The sequence below is a fragment of the Amphiprion ocellaris genome, chromosome 7, assembly GCF_022539595.1.
Source record: "Amphiprion ocellaris isolate individual 3 ecotype Okinawa chromosome 7, ASM2253959v1, whole genome shotgun sequence".
NCBI classification, from domain to species: Eukaryota; Metazoa; Chordata; class Actinopteri; family Pomacentridae; genus Amphiprion; species Amphiprion ocellaris.
The window spans coordinates 18,897,952-18,920,556 of record NC_072772.1 but is presented as its reverse complement, the minus strand read 5'-3'; the positions used below and the strand labels follow the sequence as shown (position 1 = coordinate 18,920,556).

Genomic DNA, 22,605 nt, shown 5'->3' with positions numbered 1-22,605 from the left:
AGTGGAGCACCACAATAAACATCAGCAAATACACAGAAAGGTACAAACTGGAGTTTAGGTAAATAAAAATAAGTGGAAAGAGAGGCAGGGGAAAGAGACGGCAGAGGGGGAGAAGAGAATCGGCAGCTGAGATGTGTCTATATGCAAGTGCATGAGGACCTGTCCACAGGTGTTCGGCCCTGTTGGCTCCAGGCAGCAGGGGAGGACTGTCACGATTCAAACAGATGGAGAGAGACCCACCAGGACTGAGAAAGACTCAGAGGGCACAGATAGCAGGACCGGGTCTGTCTCTAACACACACAAACACACAACCACACAAACAGCCATTTCATATGTTCTTGAGCATCAGGTGGCCAACGCTGCAGTGCTTGAAAATACCACCTGGAAAATGCCACACAGCCAGATCTAATCTATTTGTTTTTGAGCCCACGGCATAGCATAAAAGGAGAGGACTGGCTGATATTTAAATGGTGCATATGTGTGTTTGTGTGAGTGAGAGAGAGAGAGAGGAAGGCAGCAGCTGTGTATATTCCAGTGACATAAAAGTGTGATTTAGAGACGTAGTGAAGGATTAGAAAGTTGATGCGTCTTTGCATTTATGAGGCAGAGATGGATTGTTTCATTACCTTCTCAATATATTCCACAATGAGAATGTGGGGGACAGCGGTGATGGTACAAAGCTCAGGCAGATCATTTGCAACTTCAACACGAAAAAGTTGAATTGTAAGACGATTATTAACATTGTCTTTCCGCTTTTTCTCAGAGTGTTACACGTGTAGTCAGGATGGAAGAATCCAGCAGGTGGGTTTGATTATTTTTGTGTTTGTTTAAAAAATGCAGCAAACAACAGCTGGTGTTGAAATGCCTGTAAATCACAAAATAGAACTAATACATTCATATTAATCACTGATTCACGTACAGTAAAGGGATAACTAGAGGAGCAGCTAAGTTTGACATGAAGGGTTTTGAAGTTTGTAGTGGAATTTGGTTGTTACTTGCTTTTTTAAATGTCTTTATTGAAATAAAATTACATTAAAGTTGCAGTTATACTCTAATAATTATAGATTTTACTACATTTACTGTTTTTTGCTGGCAGTAGAGATTTCTTTTCATAATTGTGTAGGTGGGACTGGAATCTGGCAACATCAAAACCATGGGGGCTGGATACTGGATGACTTAGAAATTGGTTTAATATCTTCTTAGCACCGAATGGAAATCCATCCATTATCTGTACACCGCTTAATCCTCAATAGGGTCGCTGGGGGGGCTGGACTCTATCCCAGCTGACTTAGTGTGAAGACAGGGGACACCCTGGACAGGTTACCAGTCTATCACAAGGCTACATATAGAGACAAACAATCACACTCACATTCACACCTACAGACAATTTAGAATCACCAATTAACCTCAGTATGTTTTTGGGAGGAAGCTGGAGAACCTGGAGAAAACCCACTCATGCACAGGGAGAACATGCAAAGTCCATGCAGAAAGATCCCAGGCCCAGGCCGGGATGCAAACCAGGGATCTTCTAGCTGCAAGGCAATGGCGCTAACCACCGAGCCACTGTGCAGCACACCAAACGGCACTAAGTATCTCTATTATATTCACTAAATTGTTCACATACAGCTGCCTGCTTACAGAGGCAGCACACCACAAAAAGTTTGCCTCGCATCCAACCTCCACACAAAAGGCCCCCAATGGCCACTTTGCCACCTTTATTGCAGCTGCTGAGTTCTGCACAGATGACCTGCATTCATCGTTTTAACACAACTTTTTAATTATCGCGACAAATTGCAAATCAGTTATTTAGATTTTTTACACAAATGCAAGGTGAATGTACTGTCAGCCTTATGTTGACAATTATGCAGACAGTTGATATCACTTTAAAAACTCTTTGAGTAAAACTTCAGAAACGGTCCTGTTTATCTTGACTGAAACATGGTAGGTCTATGTTATTGACTTTGTGACTTCTTCAGGGTTAGGAGAGTGAAAATGGGTAAAGAAATCAGTAAAGATATGACTTTGCAGAAGTGTGGTCTGTCTTCATAATGTTATTTCTTCAATATGTAGGGATATGTGGCCACTCTGGTTTCAGTCTTTTATTGTGGCATTATATGGACGCATCATTGGGTAGATATAGTAATATCCATGCAATGATTGCAATGCATAGTAATTAACCTTTCTAGATTTTAACATATCTATGCAATGATGAGTTCATGAGTAATTCCAATAAGAGTAATGGTTGTGGAGAAGGAGTAGGAAGCAGAGCATGTTGTAGGTATCACTAAGGTAGACGTAAATTCAAAATGATTTATTAATATAAATTATATATATTTATATATTAACTGACACTTCATCACACAGACAAGGTATTACAGTTACTTGAAAGGTCCAGTCATATGATATGTGCCACTCCTCAGTACAATACTCCAAGAACAATTCAAGTAAGAAGGTGTGTGAAATTGGATGCAAAGTGCATTCACTGGGCTCTAAGGGTTAAAGATCTATGTCACTACTACAGCAGCTACGTGTGCAATGCTGAGGATACGCAGTGAACTACACCATGACTGACATGTGGCTCCTCAAAAATGGAACTACACTTCATGGGTTTGGCGTCAAAGGAGATACCACAGGGAACTGGAAGTACTGTGACTGTCTGCCTGTGTTTTCCACAACATATTTCCGATGCTGATGGAGTTTGTTGAGACGGAAGACAACAGAAAGCCTCAGAAAGACCCTGCAGTCATCACTTTTTCAGTAACTTACATATAACGGAGTAATCACACTGTATGGAAGTCTCCTCTTCAGTAACACCCCAGCACTGGTGAGGCTGGAAGACTCTGAAGCAAGCAGCAGCTACGCTCGGCTTTATAATTATTAACCAGGGTGAGCTGGAAAATAATAGATCTCTGTTCCCTTGATAAAAAAAAAAAACACTGAAACATTTATACCTGCTTTATTATATGTACAGGAGAACAAAAGAGAAAATGAAGTTCAGATCTTACAAGTAGACGTCCAAGTGTTTCCTAGCGCAGCCTTATCATATTATTTTAATGTGACTGCTTTAATTATTAAAGGTCCTGTGTGTAGCAATTTGTGTTCGTCTATGTTAAGACCGGCTCATCCTCCTCATTGAATGATAATGTTGAAATGTGTCCCCACTCTCTGGTGGGTGTCACTCTGTTTATTTTTTCGGCGTCTTTACTCAAGAGGACAAACATGTTGGAAGGTTTGGGGTTTTTTTTACATTGGATTTTCAGTCTTCCCACCATCTGTTGTGAGATTCACAGATCACAGTTGCTCTCTGTTATGTTCTAAAAAAAAAGCTTCTTTTTTTGTTAAAGCTAGAGCTTTACTAATAATGATAAAAATCTAAAGACAATATCCTTTTTTTTCCCCTCATATGAATAAGGATTAGGGCTGAAAGCTTGTGCAGATCATTTGGAATAATACATTTAGTTTCTAACAAATAGCTGTAAAATATATGGGCCATATAACTACATGTAAAACTGAAACCAAAAGCTATATTAAAGCTGTCTATCTAGTTTCTGCTTTTATAGAAAATATCACCCGACAGACAAATTCCAATGTTTTTGAAATTCTTGTTTCTTGATTTTATTTAATTATGTTTTTGAGTTGATCCAACTTAGAATAGGTTCTTCTGTGCATGACTTCGATTTGAAATTCATCATGATTTTCACTGTTTCTACTTTAAACACCAAGCTTTGGTTTGTGTTGCTTTAATTCTAATCAAAGAGAAGACTACATGATTCATTTGTGACACATCTTTTAACCCGCTGGACCTCAAAACTCACCAATGGGGTCTGAAAGGAATACTGTCTTTTAACACATTCCAAAAATGATACCATTTACGCCAGTCACAAGTAATCATTTAACTTTCAACTTTCTGACAGTCCTTGAACTAATCACACGTGACATGTGGTTCTATTGCGATAGTTAACCAAATTGTAGCATAATATTACATCAAAAGCAATTTATTCTAGATGTCTTAATTTTTAAAAAAAAAACTCACCAAATTAAAGCATTTGCATCAGATCCTGTAAGAGAGAAGAATTCCTTCACTCACCAGTGCATTTGAGAATCAAGGACTGTTCGGCTGTGTTTATACAGAGCAATTAGAGACAAGTATGGAAACCAATTAAATGTATTTGATAAATAAATAAATGCAGCATTGGTCAGAAACGGCATACAAAGAAGCAAACTGAAAAATATATTCAGCATGGTGAAATGTCTTTCTAGGGTTGTGGTGCAGCGTAGCATGAAAAAAAGTCTTACTGTGAGGTTGGAAAAATTTAACTATTAGAATATTTAGATATTTATACCATATTTTTCCAATATTGGTAACATCTGTGGGCAATTTATGGCATTATAACTTTGCTATACTATGCATTTATTTAGTTCTCTCATCTTCTAGCCACGTTTCCATAGAGGTGCAGGACTTTATGTTGCAGGGGGAAAATGAGCCCACAGTGAGGACAAATGTGAAAGGGGCAAAAAAAAAAAAACACTTATGGTTTAGAGTTAGAAAACATGTCAAGCATTAACTTAGAAAAAAATTAACATTTATCATAAATTCTGTGCATGCTGGGAAGTGTATGTCACTAAGCTAGTGTGTCTTCTAAACAACTTTGGACATTTAGTCAGTGCATCATTTTAAGTTACAAAAGCGAACATGTTTTAAGTGCATATGACTGTACAGTAGAAGCATCTATCTTGCATTATTAAAAATGTGTTTTACTATGTCATCATTAATTGTTGTTTATGCACAAGCCTCCAAGCTGACAGGAGGTGTGTTATAGTTGTTGACAAATACATTAATAATCACTTATGTCTGCCAACAACTACATTATACATGAGATATAAATCATAGATGAAATGTTTAGAAAGTTAAACACGTGGAAATTAATACATTACCCACAGAAGTTGTTTGCAGTGCACCGACAGTGTGAATGATAGGGTTCTCTTTCATAGACTTGTTTGTCTGCACTGTGATGTTAAAACATGATGAGTAATACAGATTTGCATTTCCGAGCTGTTCGGGATTACAGGAGTGAACTTTTCAGCGGAGCGAGGTCCAGCGGTGTGGCTTGTTATTAGGCAGGAAGCAGCCTCTCCTCTCCGAATGTTTCCTGGCTAAGAGCTCGGTGTGGGGCCCCTCCACTCTCAGAGACAGATGTTAGGCCTGGGCTCGGCCATCCACTCTCACCATAATGAGAACTCAAGGGGGCCCGCGCACACGCACACGCACACGCACATGTATGAACATACCACGAAACACCTGACGGGCACACATGAGCAACAAAAACACGCACGTATACCCAACACGACGCGAGAACCAAACAGCGAGAGGCAGCAGCAATGAGCGAGCCAGAGGTGGACTCATGATTTAATAATGACGTGCTGGTTAGAAAAATGACTGACCTTCACACACGCACACACACACACATTCATGTTAACATAGTGTATCCAAGTGACAAGATATTAAAATAGAGGGCAGAGAGAGCGAAGGAGAGTTGGGGGGCACACAGAAAGGGCTTTAAAGAGTAGGTGTGTGTGTGTATGCGTGTGTGTGTCTTCTGTCAACCATTTTTTGTGTGTTTATTGAATGCCTCTAACACTTTTGTTATTGACCAGTTGTTAACTTGTAACCTGCATGTCCACACACCCACTGAGGTATGCGTGGAAGCGTGGAGGGAGAATAAGGATGAGTTAGTGCATGTATTAATATATAATAGAAAAATCCATTAAGGACATGGATATTATGTACAGTACATATGTGCATGCCAGCATGTTTATGTATGTTTTTTGTTCATGTTTTTTTTTCCATTCTCAGTTTCTGCTGGGTATATTTGGCCTTGATAGAGCACAGCCCAGCAAAGTAAAAGAAAAACTACAACTCTGAGGGCAGGACCATAAAAGAAGTTGGATTAATATTTTAGCTTTTAAATGTCCTTAACCCAATGCCCTTCCAAAAGGAGAATATCCATGGGGTCCCAGTGAAACAGACACAAAGCGAATGAGAAGGAGTGAAAGGGGAGAGACAGCTCCTGAGGGAAGGAGAGAACAGTGTGATAAGACCTGGCTAAGCCTTGCCGTCAGTAATTACCTCCACGCTAATGCTACACCAGGAAAAACCCAGTGGGAGCATAGGAAAAGATGAGGACTATAGATTGAAGGAAAAAAGAAACATAAAACAAAAAGCGGAGAGATTGAATTTCTGATATTATTGGCTCCCAGATTAGACAAAGACATACAAGGAGAAGACATGGATGAGGGTAAGATGGAGGCAGATAGACCAGAGGATGAACAAGGGGGGGGGAGTGAGAGGATGCAAAGAAGTGGGAGGAGGAGGAGGTACACAGTGACCCAGATCCTCCTCCCGGTAACACAGGGGGAGCAGAAAGAGCCAGGCTGCTGTCTGCGGCAGGACCTGAGCACAGGATGAAGAGACACAGGACTCAAATATGAGCTAAAGCAGCGGCCACTGTGTTACAGCTGGTCTAAATCACAATAAACATACGGGGATATGCTGGTTTGAAAAACAATCAAATTGTGACAAATTGTAGGTTTTTTTTGCTAACTACTAGAGGCTTGTATAGGAGCTGACAGGTACTCTCACTGCTCCCCTCGCTGTCTCCCCTGTTTTTTTTTTTTTTGTTGTTTTTCCTGGGGAGGGAGATGGGAGCACCTTGGTGATTTCTCCCAAAACACACAGGGACAAATGAGGCCCTGAGCATCCTGTTAAAAAAATAAAACATCCCAGCAGAGAGTTCACATCCCTCAGGATTTGACCTAGACGCAGGTAAACACACACACACATATATAGATGTATACACACACACGCACACACACTGGAGCATGCAATTATTGAGCCTGTGCAACAGCCACAGGGATCTGGGATGCACCTACACAGAGGGGAGAGGAGGAGCTCAAAATGTGTGTGTGTCAATGTGTGCGCATCAGTGGCCCAGTTACAGCAGAAGGATAAAATCGCTGCATCCGTGACAGGACTTCTACACAAAGCTGGTCCCACCTGTTCAGACACTCCGCCTGTATGTGTGTGTGTGTGTGTGTGTGTGTTTCTGTGTGTGCAAACAATCGCTACAGACGTCTTGGAATGAAGGACTTTATTTGACAGACATATTTCGCGTTATGAGCTGTGGTGTTTCATACGTCACACACACAGCGCACACAGTTCCCTGCAAACTCATCACAAAGCTGCAGGATTCATGGATATTGTGCCTGGATTTCTATAGCAGCTTAAAAATATGGCCGAGCAGCATGTATGTGAGAACTGTTGGCCACAAGTCAATGCACTTCAGACGGTTGGAGCACTATTTATTTTTAGATGCTTTATGGTTCTTGGCTCTGCGGTCCTGATGCCAGGGCGAGTCATCCACACATACAGGAAGAGCACACACACACTCACACACTTCTATATTTGCATATTTTTAATCATTGCCTCACATTGAAAGCCCCTGACAATTAGGCTTTAACTTATTAGTTATGTTCATCTTCCATATTTCACACAAAACAGCATTGTGTTTATCCTCGAGGTGTTTCTCTGCATGTTATAAATGCCAGCTGACAACCAGCAGAACTGCATGAAACCGACAGCTCATTACCACATCACCATATGCACCCGCTTGAACTCATAGTTCTCTCGTCTTACTAGTAGTCAAAAACTCAACCTCAAAAAGTCTGCATGTTTTTCCATATTGTAAAATATTCCTGAGTAAACAAGCGACCTCGAGATATTTTCTTTTCCATGCATCTTTCTTCCTTGTCAAAATCCAGAATGCAAGTCATGCAGTGTGTATTACAGTATGTTAGAAGTGGTTAATGTAGCCTCAAGCCATTGGTATCAGTCTGAGAAGAGGGAGCATGCTACAGAAGTCTGTAAGCTCATTTCTCTCTCACTCCACACCGCAGGAGTGTGAGGCAGACTACAGAGAGAACGCATGCCAGGCTCTCATGGCTTAGAGTAGAGACTAGGTTGGCATGCAATCTAATGAGCTTCTTTAGGAATATTTGTTATAGTAAACAACCGAAATGTCTGTACTCACAAATGAATTATGTAGGAGAACCAGCACTGTCACAGCACCAGGGAAGCTACTAGGGGTTATCTCATTAAACATAAACCCAGAACTGACACAGTGTGCACATTTGTAATGTATAAAGGCAATATAATGTGGAACAAGTTATAAACTATTATCACTGCAGCTCCCGGTACAACAAGTAAGTCTTAAAAACCTACTAAAAAAAACCACAATGGCTATAACTCCAATGTTAGTTCACCCACAACTATGATGGAAAACAATTAATGTTTCTTTCTTTACTTGATTTGTACTTGGCTTGAACATGCTTTTACGTGTGTTATATGTTTTGTCTTATATATTGCATTTTGTTGGGCGAGGACCCTAATGGAGAACAGACAAAGAATAAAGGATCAATCAGATTTCACCCAGTTACTATATAGAAAAGCTGGTCATCACCACTGTGACATGAGGAGCGAGTGGTGGATCTGACTATGACTTGGAAGATACGGTAATATGGAAGCGCGATGTCAATCATAAGGTAGCCCTGCCCCAAACATCCCCTGCTTTATCATCTATGTCACGCTAAACTGAATCATAATTTAAAATATTAACATCATGCTGCATTGAAGGAGACTTGAAACTAGCTATTGAGACCATAAACTCATTAAGAAAAGGTTTACTGAGGTAACAGATAATGAGAGAAGTAGGGTTATCTTCTCATAGAATTCTATGCTAGGCGTCATCCCCTGCTGGGAATTTCAAAGAATGCAGCTTAAAGGCACCACCGTGTTGGCTTCACTTCTCAGGCCCAGAGTTTAAATCCACCTTTTATAAATGCTTCATGAATCCACTCTCCTCCTACTTGAGCCACAAGTCTTGGGATAAAAACGGAAATTTAGTTGTACTTGAATGCAATGATAATAAATATTAAATACGTGACAAATTGCGAATTGTCACATAAAATAACCAAAGCTGCACCAACTCTGGCAGAAAGTTGTGTTGAAGTAGGATCGGGTCCTTCATAGTAAAAAGATAGTGAGAGAGAATTTAAATTAGACAGAACAGCCCATCATCCAGTCTTACATTACCATCATGTCTCACTATGTAACAGCTAAATGTTAAAACAGTACTGCTTAGCATTATCATTAAGATGCTGCACATTTCCTGGCCATTCTCACCCGTCCATCTGTCACTCATCAATCACTGCTCAGCCTTATCATAGCTGTGACAGGCTGTCAGGTCCCTGGTGTGTTCTCACATTTCTCCACCCCTCCAATATCCCTTCACTCTGTTGTATGCAAATTCCTGCTCATGCTGTGGCACTAGCTAATGGAAAGACAAAATCTTCCTAAGTGTGCTTTCAGCACAATGGATAGCTCCACTGATGCCGTTTCTTGCTGAGTGTCATTGGCTCATTTCAGGACCAAGGACAGTGGCTGGCATCCGCGTCACGTCTTCATCTGTTGTCATGCAATTCTCTGTGAGTGTGCAATATTTCTAAAGGAGAATAAAAACAACACTCTCTGGCATCAAAACAACAGCAGTGGCGCCACTTTGAAAGAATTTATAGTACTTTGGGATGCATCAGCCCATATCAAATATACATAGGTTTGATAATACACTGTTAAGCACAACTAAATGTTTGGCATTCTGCTCTTTTTGCTTTAGAAAAAGATAATGGCTCATATTTTAGTGAACATAAGAAGAAAGCAGCTACACTTTGATAATAGCACAACAGAGGTAATGTAGGTAAACGTACAAAATCAACAGCCCTTGTCTCCAGTCTCTACCCATCATAAGCACTGCAGAAGGGTGACAGACTCTGTAGCATCTGCTGGCAGGCTGGACTAACTCCAGGGGTGCTGACACTGGTACTGTAACTCAAAAGAACCACCACTAAATGACATGCCTTTTATCGGGGCAGACATATCTGCAGACCTCCTGCTGATGGAGTTTTAAATGCCAAAAAAGTCCTGAGCACTGAGTCTGTGCACTAAAGAGGAAAATCTTGGGTATGTTTTTTATATGTTTTCCCACAGGAAAGCAACAGCAAGTGTTTATTTGCTTGTGTGTGTGTGTGTGTGTGTGTGTGTGTGTGTGTGTGTGTGTGTGTGTGTGTGTGTGTGTGTGTGTGTGTGTGTGTGTGTGTGTGTGTGTATGTGTGTGTGTGTGTACATAAAGGTTTGGTTGTATAGGTATGAGCTCAGCCAGCTTCTGCTCAGCCTCTAAGTGGCTAGCATATGGGATGACAACTGTTGCCTTCATAGGGAAATGGATGGATTAATTAGAATTGAGCACAGATAGGAGAACAGACACGCAAGTGATGAGCACTTAACACAATCATCAAGGCAAAATCACACTGGGACCGCTTGTGGGCTGCGTATTTGTGGGCTGCGTGCTTGTGTGTGTTGGTGTTTGTGTCAGGCTTTGAGGGATTGTCGACTAATGAAGAAAATAACAATTACCGCTTGATTAATATGTGTGTACCAGCAGCCCAGTACCTGTGGATAATCATCAACCTTGCAAACCATTAGCAAATACATGGCGCTGACGGTTTCTAATGGGGTTATGTGTGCAGACTGACAATGAGGTGCATGTGTTGCTGCTTGCAGTGCTGAAACAAGCAACTAATGCTCATGCAGGGCTGACCTGAATATGGAGCCGCCCTTAGCAGTGAAACTGCGGTTGCCCTACTCCAGCTCCAAACATACAGATACATTGTGGACAAGCAGGCAATAGAGAAGCACTAATACGTGGCTGAGGAGAAATCAAAACTGTGTCACTGTGCCTCTCAGTCTCATTTTATGGTTTTAGCTTGCATACACATTAGCCCACGCTTCATTAAGGGAAAAGTTCATGAATCTTGGGAAACATGCTTCTTAGCTTAGCTAGCAGAGAATCAGTCAATAATGCTCTAATTTCTGCACAATAAATAAATAAAAAGCACAGTATATGTATTAATTTAGGAAACAGGGGGACGCAGGTAGTCCAGATAAATACAAATACCTTTAAAGCTTACTTATGAACGTATTATACACTCCTCTCCAAAAGTATTGGGACAGTGAGTCCAGTTCCTTTGCTTTTGCTGAAAACATTTGACATCAAACAATGAATATGAGACAAGAGATCAACATCTCAGCTTTTATTTCCAGGCATTTATGTGTGGTTCTGATACACAACTTAGAAGATATCACCTTTTGTTTGAACCCACCCATCTTTCATGTGAGCAAAAGTATTGGAACATGTGACTGACAGGTGTGTTTTGTTGCCCTGGTGTGTCCTATTACACTGATTATACAAATAATAAATAGCGCTCAGTGTCTACGTTCTGTTTCAAATTTGCGTTTTGCCTGTGTAGACTGCATCTATAGTTAGAGGTGTAACCAACATGAAAACCAGAGAGCTGCCTATGGGTGAAAAACAAGCAGTTGTGAAGCTGAGAGAAGACGGAAAATCAATCAGAGCCATTGCACAAACAATGGCCATAGCCAGCACAACTATTTGGAATTTCCTGAAGAAGAAAGAAACCACTGGTGTACTAAGTAGCAGACGTCGAACGGATAGACCAAGGAAAACAGCAGCAGTTCATGACAGAAACATTGTGAGAGCTGTAAAGAAAGACCCTAAAACAACCTTTAGTGGCATCAGCAACAACCTTCAGAGGGCAGGAGTGAAGGTATCACACTCTACTGTTCACAGAAGATTTCATGAACAAAAGTACAGAGGCTACACCAGAAATGCAAACCATGGACTAATGAGACAAAGATGAACCTTTACCAGAGGGAGGGAAAGGCTACAGTTTGAAGAAAGAAATCATCTACTCATGATCCCAAACATACAAGCTCATCTGTGAAACACAGTGGAGGTAATGTCATGGCTTCTTCTGGGACCAGCTCATTAATCTTCATGGATGATGTAACACATGATGGCATCAGCAAAATGAACTCAGAAGTCTACAGAAGCATTTTGTCTGCCAATTTAAAGAAAGATGCAACCAAACTGATTGGGAGATTCTTTGTCGTGCAGCAAGATAATGACCCAAAACACACTGCCAAAATAACAAAGGAGTTCATCAGGGACGAGAAGTGGAAGGTTTTAGACTGGCCAAGTCAATCTCCAGACTTAAACCCTATAGAGCTGCATTTTACCTGCTAAGAGGAGACTGAAGGGAGTAACTCCCCAAAACAAACAACAACTGAAAGAGGCTGCAGTGAAAGCCTGGAAAAGCATCACAAAAGTTTGGAGATGGCAGTGGGTCACAGGCTTGATGCAGTTATTGAAACTAAATACTAAGTCTTATTCACTTAAATCTATTTTAAGTCAATCTGTTCCAATACTTTTGCTCACCTAAAACTGTAGTGTTCCATTAAAAATAATGCTATCTTCTAGGTATATGTGTTTCAGATCCAGATGTAAATACCTGAAAATAAAGCTGAAATGTTGATCAAACCCAAATGTTTTCAGTCTACAGCAAAAACAAAGGAACTGGCCTCACTGTTCCAGTACTTCTGGAGGGCAGTGTATGTACTTTGTCCAATCTGTAAAGAACTGCAATATGATTGGGCCTTTCTTGGGTAGGATCAGCAACTTCCTGGAGTCTTTGCTCGTTGCCTGGCAACTGTTCCAAGCTAAAAAAAAAAAAAGCAATATAGCATTAATCTATTCATTTAGTTTCACATTTAAGTTAACATTAAGCAGAGCTGGATGAGCACATACTGTATGACTTACAGATAAACGTGTCTCAAAACAGCATATGCAAATTAAATCATTATTCATATTTGCAAGCATCTGTGTGACCAGTAAGAATATCATTTTCCTCCTCCTGTCCAGTTTGTTGCTGGTAGAGGCTCCTGCATGTCTGTACAGATTTTTTGGAGTAATGTTTGTTGGGAGACATGCTCACTGTCACACAAACTAAATGCCGAAGCTGAAAGCCAACAGCTTTCTCTAAGTTACTCAGCCACTCTTCCACTGTCTGCATTTCCACTCTGAAAGTGTGCTCTCAACTCAGAGTGCTCCACTTGTCAAGTGTGAAGATTTATGAGTCACAGAGACAAAGATCTGCAACTTTCTCTCTGACCCGCTCTCCTCACTCGTCCCGTAATTCCCTGTGCCTTCTACCCTCTGATCATTTCCTCGGAGGTCAGCCAGGCCCAGCTGGTGGAGAGCGACAGGTCAGGCACTATCTGTCTGCGTAACCCTTTGCAACTCATCAGAGAGAGTGTGTGCTGGTATATATATATATATATATATGTGTGAGTCACACTATGTGTCATCACCTCGCGCTGAAAAATAGAAGAGAGTCCACTGGTGAGATTGGACTCGTGGTACGTGATTGGAAAACAGGACCAAATGGATGAAAGGGGGACTGAAGAAGGTGCAAGAAGGAGTCCCTCGAATATCCTGGAGAGCTCTTATGTGTGTGTGTGTGTGTGTCCCTGTAAGTGGTGTGTGTTGCGTTCTCAGGAGGCTATGAGAGCGAATCAACAGGGGAGCATGGTAAGAGTGTGGAAAGACACTTGAAACAACTCGACGAACTTGATTATCCAGAAGAAGTGGGGGATTAACTTTAACAGTGCAGTGATCTCACACACACACACACCCACACACACACCCACACACACAGATAGACTTACAGACAGCCAGTTGTGGGTAAATCATAAGGGAATAACTACTTAAAAGGTAATGTGAAGTGAATGTTACCTAGTGGACTTAACTGTTTTATACTTGTTTGATTTTAACATATTAAAGGTAGAAAGAAGAAGCCAAAAGAACGTAGACACCCCTGGGTAATAGGCTTCTCTACATTTTGTAATGTGTACAGTTTTCACACAGCAATGACTGTAGGTGTAAAAGTGATAAAACATGTATGAAAAACTCTGTCCTACTTTTAGCAGTGGCTGATTTTCAAGATTAGCATTACAGTGATGTTTGTAGCATTGTCAGCTTCATAATAACAGTAACATAATTTTTTTGTTTGGTTTTTTTTCCCCCAGTGTGTTATGGAAGAACTGACCTCAATCTTGCTCAACACCAGTCTAATCTTTTGGAAAACCTGCCCAGAAGACTGAAGGCTTTACAGTAGAATAATACTGAGGAATTTGTAGTGTTTTTCCATAGATTTGGAACAATAAATAAAATGCTCATATACCATGCATTGTTCACATTTTTATTCACACACTAAACTCCCATTCAGTACCATGGTCTTGTGTCCTTTCAATGATTTATTCATTTTAAATATAGCGTTAACTCTGGGAATGCCATTGTAATTTTGCTGTGTTGGTGTCCTGTACAGCAGTACAATGTCGATAAAGTTTCCTATTTCTCATGGCAATAGCCATGTTTCCATGTAATTGTCAAGCAAATTTGAAGCAAACTTTTAAAGTATCACAATAAAGAAAAAAATAAATTATGTCCTATAACTGCTATGGAGTGAATAAACTAGGCTGCATGGTGTCATCAGAAGGTGGCGGTACATACTTTGATACACAAAGCTGGAATAAACAAAGTAGAAGAAGCCAGAAACAAAGTTATTTGAAAGAAAATGAATAAAACTGTGTCCATCTAACAGAGGATAATGGATAGAAGTTCTCCGAAATTGACTGATCATTCTTTCATGTCAGCTGGTAAACATGTTTCATGACAATGGAAGAAGCAGAAACAGCTGATCAATTATGTGAGGTAATGTTTACTACATCTGAGCCTATTTGAAAAGGTTTTTTATACCTCCCATTATGCACATTAACTCTTATCCACAAAAAAAGTTAAAAGCCACCTTAAACAAGCAAAACTTTTTTTTGCAATATTAAGGAAGTACGTTTGTCTGTTTATATGTGCGCAACATTACTCAAAAATGGACAAACGGATTTGAATGAAACTTTCAGGGAAGGCCAGAAATGACACAAGGACCACCTGATTAGCTTTTGGCAGTGATGTGGCTTATAGTCTGGATCCACGGATTTGTTAAAGATTTCTGTATCATTGTGAGATAGCAGCGTCAGTGTAACTATGGCAACAAGTGAACACTACGTCAGCTGCCTGCTGACGATCACATGATTGCGATCCTACTACAAATCTACCGCTGCGGACTTATCGGGACTTATCCATCGGAAATCATACAACGACTGAGCAGCCTTGGCGGAGTACTGCGCTCTCTGAGTGCTTGTCTTATTTTCAAATGTATATACTTCAAAATACAGATTTAAAGACATTATGGACACTTGGCTAATGATCACATAAATATAATTGCAGTGTTTAGGTGTCCACATACATTTCACCGTGTAGTGTAGGATATTAATTTTCTTGGAAATGAAACCCATCCTAGATCAGTTTAATATAGCCATTGGTTTTACTGTTCCAGCCTTACTTGGACTTGTATGACCAACATGTGATAGTGGCTTTAAATAGATAATTATGGCTAACAAATATTGCAGCAGTTTGCTGATTTTATGGGTTTTTCCTACTTGAGTTACTATTAAGCTCAACTTCAGCAGTTAATTGAATTATTTAATACTTTGAAGTAACTGTCTCTTGTGGCCACATTTATCATTGTTCAGCAAAAGCCAACTTGTTAAAACATTGTTTTACTCAGTTTTTATTCAGAAGTCTTTAAAGTGCACGGAAAAAGTACACGTGAACATCTGTAACTCCCAAACAAAGCAAACTTCTGCTGATGAAGATCATGTTATATGATTAAAAACTCCAAAGCAGTGTTTTCACAACAGTTACTGTTCAGGTCAAGACCAACCTTTGAACCTCACCTCATGTCTCCGTTCCCTCTTCTGCCTGTTACTTCCTTTATTTCCTTTTCTCTTCCTTCCAGCTGTTTTCTTTGCTCTAGAAGACACTGGAGAGTCTAACTTAATTCTGCAAAAACTACTCTGGCCTCGTCTCTGATCAAATCGTCTCTGTGTATCTCGCTGTCTCTCTGTCTGTAGGGCAAATCAATGGGCCTTGGCTGCCTGAATGTTCGCTGCCAAGTATGGTCAGCTGTGATCACTCACAGCAACCAGAGGGGAAAATAAAAGAAGAAGAAGAAGAAGAAGGAAGAGATAGCGGAGACACCTACTCACTGCACGGTGCACCCAGTTCGGTCAGCTACTGAACCACATGCTCACACAAACTGTGACTCCCTTAAACCCCCTCCATCCTACATCTGAAAAGACAGTAGAGTTAAAATACAGGAGGCAGAACAAGGGGAGTCAGAAATCGCATATAGTGTAAAGATGGAGGACAATGGAAGCGAAAAAGGCCAGCAAGGAATACCGTCAATAAGCACACTTCACTCAGGTCTGATAATAGCTTTCATAGATTGAACTTCCTTTCATTTGTAGCTTTCTGTGAATGTTGGAAGGTGGACAACAAACACCCACTCAACACTACTCCACGCTCATCCCCTGCCTTACATGGAAGCAGGCTTGATTTCTCATGAGCAATAAAAGCCGCATTTGTTCACTAATGAGCCAAGTTCAATAAGCTCTATAGAACTGTGTTATTCTGTAGTGGGAAAAGTACAGCTGCAGATCTACCATCAGTCCTTGAGGGATCGCAGGAACCCTCCCTGCTTGTTTGAAGATGATAGCTTAAACTTATCCACTCTGACTCCTTGTTTTGTCTCTGATGGTTGTAGAACTGTGCTGGGATCAGTGGTCTGGCGCTCCACCACCGCCACTAAGCCCCCCTACTTCTCGAATGGCATGGAGCTGTGCAGGGCTTTGAAACAGGAGGAGGAAGTGTTTGTATAAAAATCCGTGATGTTCCTCCGTGCTGCTGAGCCCTGCCTCCCCTGGCCGCGGCAGGCCGGGCAGGATTTGCTCTGCATCCTGTGTCACAGCCTCGTTGGAGGATTTATAGAGTGCTCCCATAATGCACTTCCACTCTCCAAAGGGGGGACATAAATCTGCCTCTATTTTTTTTCTTTTTTGTCACCCCCCCACACCTTTTTTATTTGCTAATGGGATCCTCAAATGACTATCCCCTTGGCTTTCTTTATCCTTCATACGCACACACACAGACTGAAGCTCACACACACCCAACTACACACACAGAAGCCCTGTATAGAAAGGCATAAATTACAAGACCTGCGTCAATTAATCCTGCAACTTAACAGCAGACGTCAGTAGCCACGGCCTACCTTGTTACCAAGAGACCTCTTCCAAAGGCCAAATATTGCATTTAGACTGCTTGCATGCTTACTGACAAGGGAAAATGTACAGTGTGTTTATCTGGATATAATAAAGAAGCAAAAAGGTTCCACCAACAAAGAGTCACACAGTGGGTAGCTGAATTAAAATACACTGTGCTGGTAATGAGCTATCTAAATTCAGAGTTCATATTGCCTGGAATTACACAAAAGCGGAGCTCCGGGCAGCACTGGCAAAAACTCCATAGCTCTTTCTGCTTCGCTGCCAGAAGATTCTCCCTGTCGAGCGGCGACACGGTCGGTCCTGGGGAAATCGTTTGTGCCGCAGCATGTATCTGCGAATGCAATAATTCCTTTGTAAACGACATCACCTTCTTGCCCATTTTTTTTTGCATACTTGGCGGCTGTCAACACATTGGCTGCACTCTATCACTCTCCCTGCATGTGCACGGGCAAACCCACGCACACACATCTGCATACACACACTCAGAGGGATGTTAACGCTTCAAGCTCTGATTACTGACAACTCTGAAACACATACTAAATAGATACACACTTTCAGACACACATACGCATGCATGCTGAGTCTGAATGGATGACTCGGGGGTGACGGTGATTAAAGGCACTCGCACGTCTGCGCTCTCCTGGAATGAAACGGTGGCTAAACAGAAAATGACAGGAGTAGCGGCTCTTCAAAGTTATCTGGGAAGCAGCTCCACACATTGGCGCCACAGAGGCAGATCCTTCTCCACACTTGACACGAACGCACTATTTCAGTTATTTCAAAAGCTGAAACGGAGCAACAGATTCAGGGGCGAGGAAAAGGAAACGCCACTTCTTACGGGCTCTGCTTCCTGCCAGCTGTGACGAGAAACAGGGAAGGTGGTGTAGCAACAGATAGGCAGATTCTGGAGACAATACACTCTTATTTTCTCCTGGATTTAACTGCACTGTACAGTGGCCCAGGGGATTCAATTAGAACCATGGTGTGCTTGGTTTTTCCACCCCCATTGACTTGGCAGTAATTTGTTTACTTCACAGTCAAGCTCTGGATAAAGAAAAAAAAAACAATAGATCCTTCCTTACAGTGCAACTACCCTGTTATTTCTGGCCTTTTACATACATGAACTTATCCAGTTAATACCCAATACTCCCAAACAGGTGACACAGTCAGTGCACACAGATCCCTGAGCACAGCACATGAGGGATGACGGTCAGGCCGCTGTTGCTTGCAACTTGTAAATGAAAGTGCATATAAGGCAAAAGTTTGACCTCTGTGCCGGATCACAGTCTGCAGTAGGTCCATTAGCATATGATTTCCCTCCCCACACACACACACACACACACACACACACACACACACACACACGCACAGCAAAGAATGCAGCTGTAGCCAGCCAGCCGACCAGCAGGGAAGCTCTTTTTTGTGTCAGAAGGCAAGGAGGATGAACAGCTTATCACAGTTACGGTGTCTCCTGGCTGCCAGACGAAACTGACAGGTGTCACCTTGTTATTTCGCTGGGTAAAAGCCAGGCTCAGTCTACGGGGAGTTGATTAGCACAGACCTGTTGCCGTCTTCACCCGCTTACCTACGGCACATGCCAGTCTCACAGGAGAATTAAGCAGTCCCGCTGCAGAGGGGGGATACTGGAAAACCTAAAATTAGCTCAGCTATGTAGCAAAAACTGCCAACAGTATGGCACACGTTTCCGACATCTGGATGTCATTATCATATCTCTGTGGCTTTGGGGATTGTTTTGAATGAGCTAATTTCAGCTGTGAGGGAAATCAGGCTGATGATGAATCCCACCTATGACTCATTTACATGGAAGGCACATGATCTTTAATGGCTTTATGAAAGTTTAGATGAATTTTTAAAAGCTATTTTGCCTTAAAAATCTGCTGTGGCTGTGCTTTTTTCAGTAACAAGTATAAATCTATAAATATGTACATCTGAGATTAACCTGGACGGTGTCATGTTGCCTGTAGAGGATGTTTGCAATCACAGTCAGGGATCTTGTCACCTTGGAGTGATTTACATACACTTTCACAGCTAGACTTCCCCCAGCAAAGTGTGACTTCTGCTAACACACGTCTTCACAGTAGCTTTATTAAAGATTGCATGGCCACAAACAACACAGGTTTAATAATATTCTGCCTATTATCTATTTAAAATATGCTAATATATACACCAGAAACCCCTAAATGCAACATCTTTGCAGGTTTTTAGTCCCAGCACATTAAAACTTACTTGCTCCACTTTCCTCCTACCTACTTCTACCTATGTATTAGTCACACACCTCATAAACCACAGGAAGGACCCACAGGCTTCACAGAATTTACTCCTTCATCCCCTGCAGCCTTTTGCCAAAAAAAGGAGGATAATATATAACAACTAAATCAATACCACATGAGAATGATCTCAAAATAAGCAGTAATAAGGTCACTAGAAGCACCACAGAAACACTCTGCTGTAATGATGCTACAGAAGATACAACAAATGCCTTTAAGTGCCATAAGGGGCTGTACAGTTGTGCAGTTGTACAGTTATTTAGTGCTCAGTGTCCACAAGTCCACCAGCAGAAAATAACGGTCCTCTCGTTCAGGAAAGAACACAGCCACACAGTAATCTGCGCAGATCAGATGGACATTTCTCTGCATGCAGCCTCTCTGGCCACATCCACCTTTATTAAAGCCATAGCGCACGCAGATGCGCTCCACGCAGCTGCCCTTCACCTACCGTACCTTTGGTGTGAGCGGCGCTCAACCCCACAGCCACGAGAACCAGCACACCGCCTATTCTCAGCATCTTCTTGGTGGAGCTTCAGCCCGGGGGGGAGAAAAAAATAACAGAAGAAGGACCACGACGACCTCTTTTTTTCTCCTCTTCTTTCCTCTTTTCTTCCTCTGTGTTCCTTTTTTTTCTTTTCTCTCCTTCTCCTTGCCGTCCTCTCTCCTCTCTCTCTTATTCACCGCCTCAGGTTTTCTCTCTTCCCCTTCTCTCTTGAAGCAGTGTGTGTGTGGAAACAGTTCACTGATATATGTGGGACAAGAGCGTGGAGTGGAAGAAGAAGGAGGGAGAAGAAGGAGGAGGAGAAGGACACCGGTTACCCGCACCAGCACCTTCGCCGCACGGCACTGGAGGCAGCAGCTCGAGTGGTTTGTGCCGAGACGGGACCGGAGAGCGGCGCACCCGGGACCAGACCGAGCGACGTCACGGGGAGGAGAGAGATGGATTCAAGCGCTTTTCCCCACCTCTGCCTCCCTCCCTCCCTCCCTCCCCTCCTCTCCTCTCCTCTCCCCTCCTCCCTTATCTGTGGAGCATCCCAGCCCACTCAAACGCCGAGGAGAGACTCCGAATGCAAAAGAAGAGTTTGGAAAGCATCGTGCGCCTTTATTTGAACTGGCTTCATGCACAAATCCGCGATGGAAAAAAAATGACTAGGGGCTATTAAAAGACTAAATACAAATATTGCTAATGTCACAATCAATCAGTGTAATCATATGAATGTTTACGACACCACTGGAGCCATTAGAAGCCCATTAACATACAGTATAATAGTGCCATACACTGTAAAACAGCACAAAGGAATTCAATCAAAGCAACGCTCTCGTTCAATTAATGTAAATAACAAACCTTACAAACCCATTATTCCTTCAGTTAAAACTGTTGAAATATCATGACATAATTATAATATTCTGACAATTATGTATAAAGCTCATAAAGAAACTTTACTAGTCAAATTCCAAAACAGATTTTCAAAAAGAGAAAGTAAGCAGAACTTAAAAGGAACAGAGATCTTCATAAAACCAACATTTAGGACCAAATTAATGGAATGTTGCATTTCTGTAAAAGGAGTTTATGGATCAATCTAGATGAGGAATCAAAAGACTCTTAGTCACAGCAAGATTTGAAATGTAATTAAAACCAGCAAATTATTAAAATACAAAGAAATGAATTAAGAGAATCATAGTGCTTGTAATGAGAGAAAACTCTGATAGTAGTGAGAGTGGCTGTGCAGGCCTCAGACTTTGTCATTTTGTTTGTTGTGTGTTGTTTGTTTTTAATGCTCATTGTAAACTGATTGTTATAAAAGAGCAGATTACACACGTTTATTCTTCTTTCTGCTCCCTTTCATTCAGAAATTTGGAAACTTTTGTTTTTGTATTGCACTGAAGGTTTTTTTTTCTTTTGTCAATGAATGAAATAAACTAACTTTATTATTTTCATACGACTTTAGAGCCTGAAAACAAGCGTTCTTATAACCTTTGACGTCAAAGAGCTGAATGAATAATCACCAGGGTCACACCTGATCATCTCACATCTGTGAGATTTTTTTCCTGTTCAAATCTATGTTATGGGCTGCACAGTAGCTCGGTGGTTAGCACCATCGCCTTGCAGCTAGAAGATCCCTGGTTCGCATCCCAGCCTGGACCTGGGATCTTTCTGCATGGAGTTTGCATGTTCTCCCTGTGCATGTGTGGATTTTCTCCAAGTTCTCCAGCTTCCTCCCACAGTCCACAGACATGCTGAGGTTAATTGGTGATTCTAAATTGTCCGTAGGTGTGAATGTGAGTGTGATTGTGTGCTTCTGTGTGTAGCCCTGTGATAGACTGGTGACCACGTGTACATATCAACAAGCCTGCAAATTTCAGGACTTCCAAGACTCGTCGTGGCACAAGTTATGGCACTTCAAACATTGCTCCACAGATTGGCATGATGAAACGAGGCAGAAATCAACATGGCCCCTCCCCTCTTTGAGGATTTCTAACTTTAGAACTAATGTTTTTGTTGGGTAACGTTATTTCTTTTATACCGACAAATCAAAGTAAAGATGGTTTTACCTTAGCTGACATGTTTCAACTGCAGTCTTCTTCAGAGCGTCATCTGACGTGTGCTGACGTGTCCTTTTTATTTACAAACGATGGATCAAGGAGGCCATCGAGATCAGGAAGCGGGCGAGCTGCTCCATGAACCGGGACGGCGGGGCCTACACCCTCTCGCACACCTGGGATTCCATCCTCCAGCGAGCACCGGACGGCGGGGGGCGTGGCCTATCTGACAGATTCTGACAGATCTGTCAGACCGGTCACCTGATAAAAAGGACACGTCAGCACACGTCAGATGACGCTCTGAAGAAGACTGCAGTTGAAACATGTCAGCTAAGGTAAAACCATCTTTACTTGATTTGTCGGTATAAAAGAAATAACGTTTCCCTATGATTGTTAGCGACAAAATGAGCATCATCCAAATAATGTTTTTGTTGTTTTGTCTCATTTTTGTCATTGTTTTTGTCAATTTGTGTCTGATTTTGTGCCTTGTTTTTATTGCTTTGTGTCTCATTTGTGTCTTGCTTGTGTTGTTTTGTCTCATTTTTGTTGTTTTGAGTCTCATGTTTGGTT

The 22,605-nt window shown here is 41.6% G+C and overlaps 1 protein-coding gene across 1 annotated transcript in view; it reads right to left on the bottom strand.

Moving 5' to 3' along the window:
- Nucleotides 1-20,426, bottom strand: part of LOC111569704 (calsyntenin-2) — a 345,816-nt gene extending 325,390 nt beyond the window's left edge. The window contains exon 1 of the mRNA XM_023272001.3: nucleotides 19,948-20,426. Coding sequence (XP_023127769.1) covers nucleotides 19,948-20,011 — 64 coding nt within the window. The 5' untranslated portion in view covers nucleotides 20,012-20,426. The remainder of the gene's footprint in view (nucleotides 1-19,947) is intronic.
- Between the last annotated feature and the right edge of the window lie 2,179 nt (nucleotides 20,427-22,605).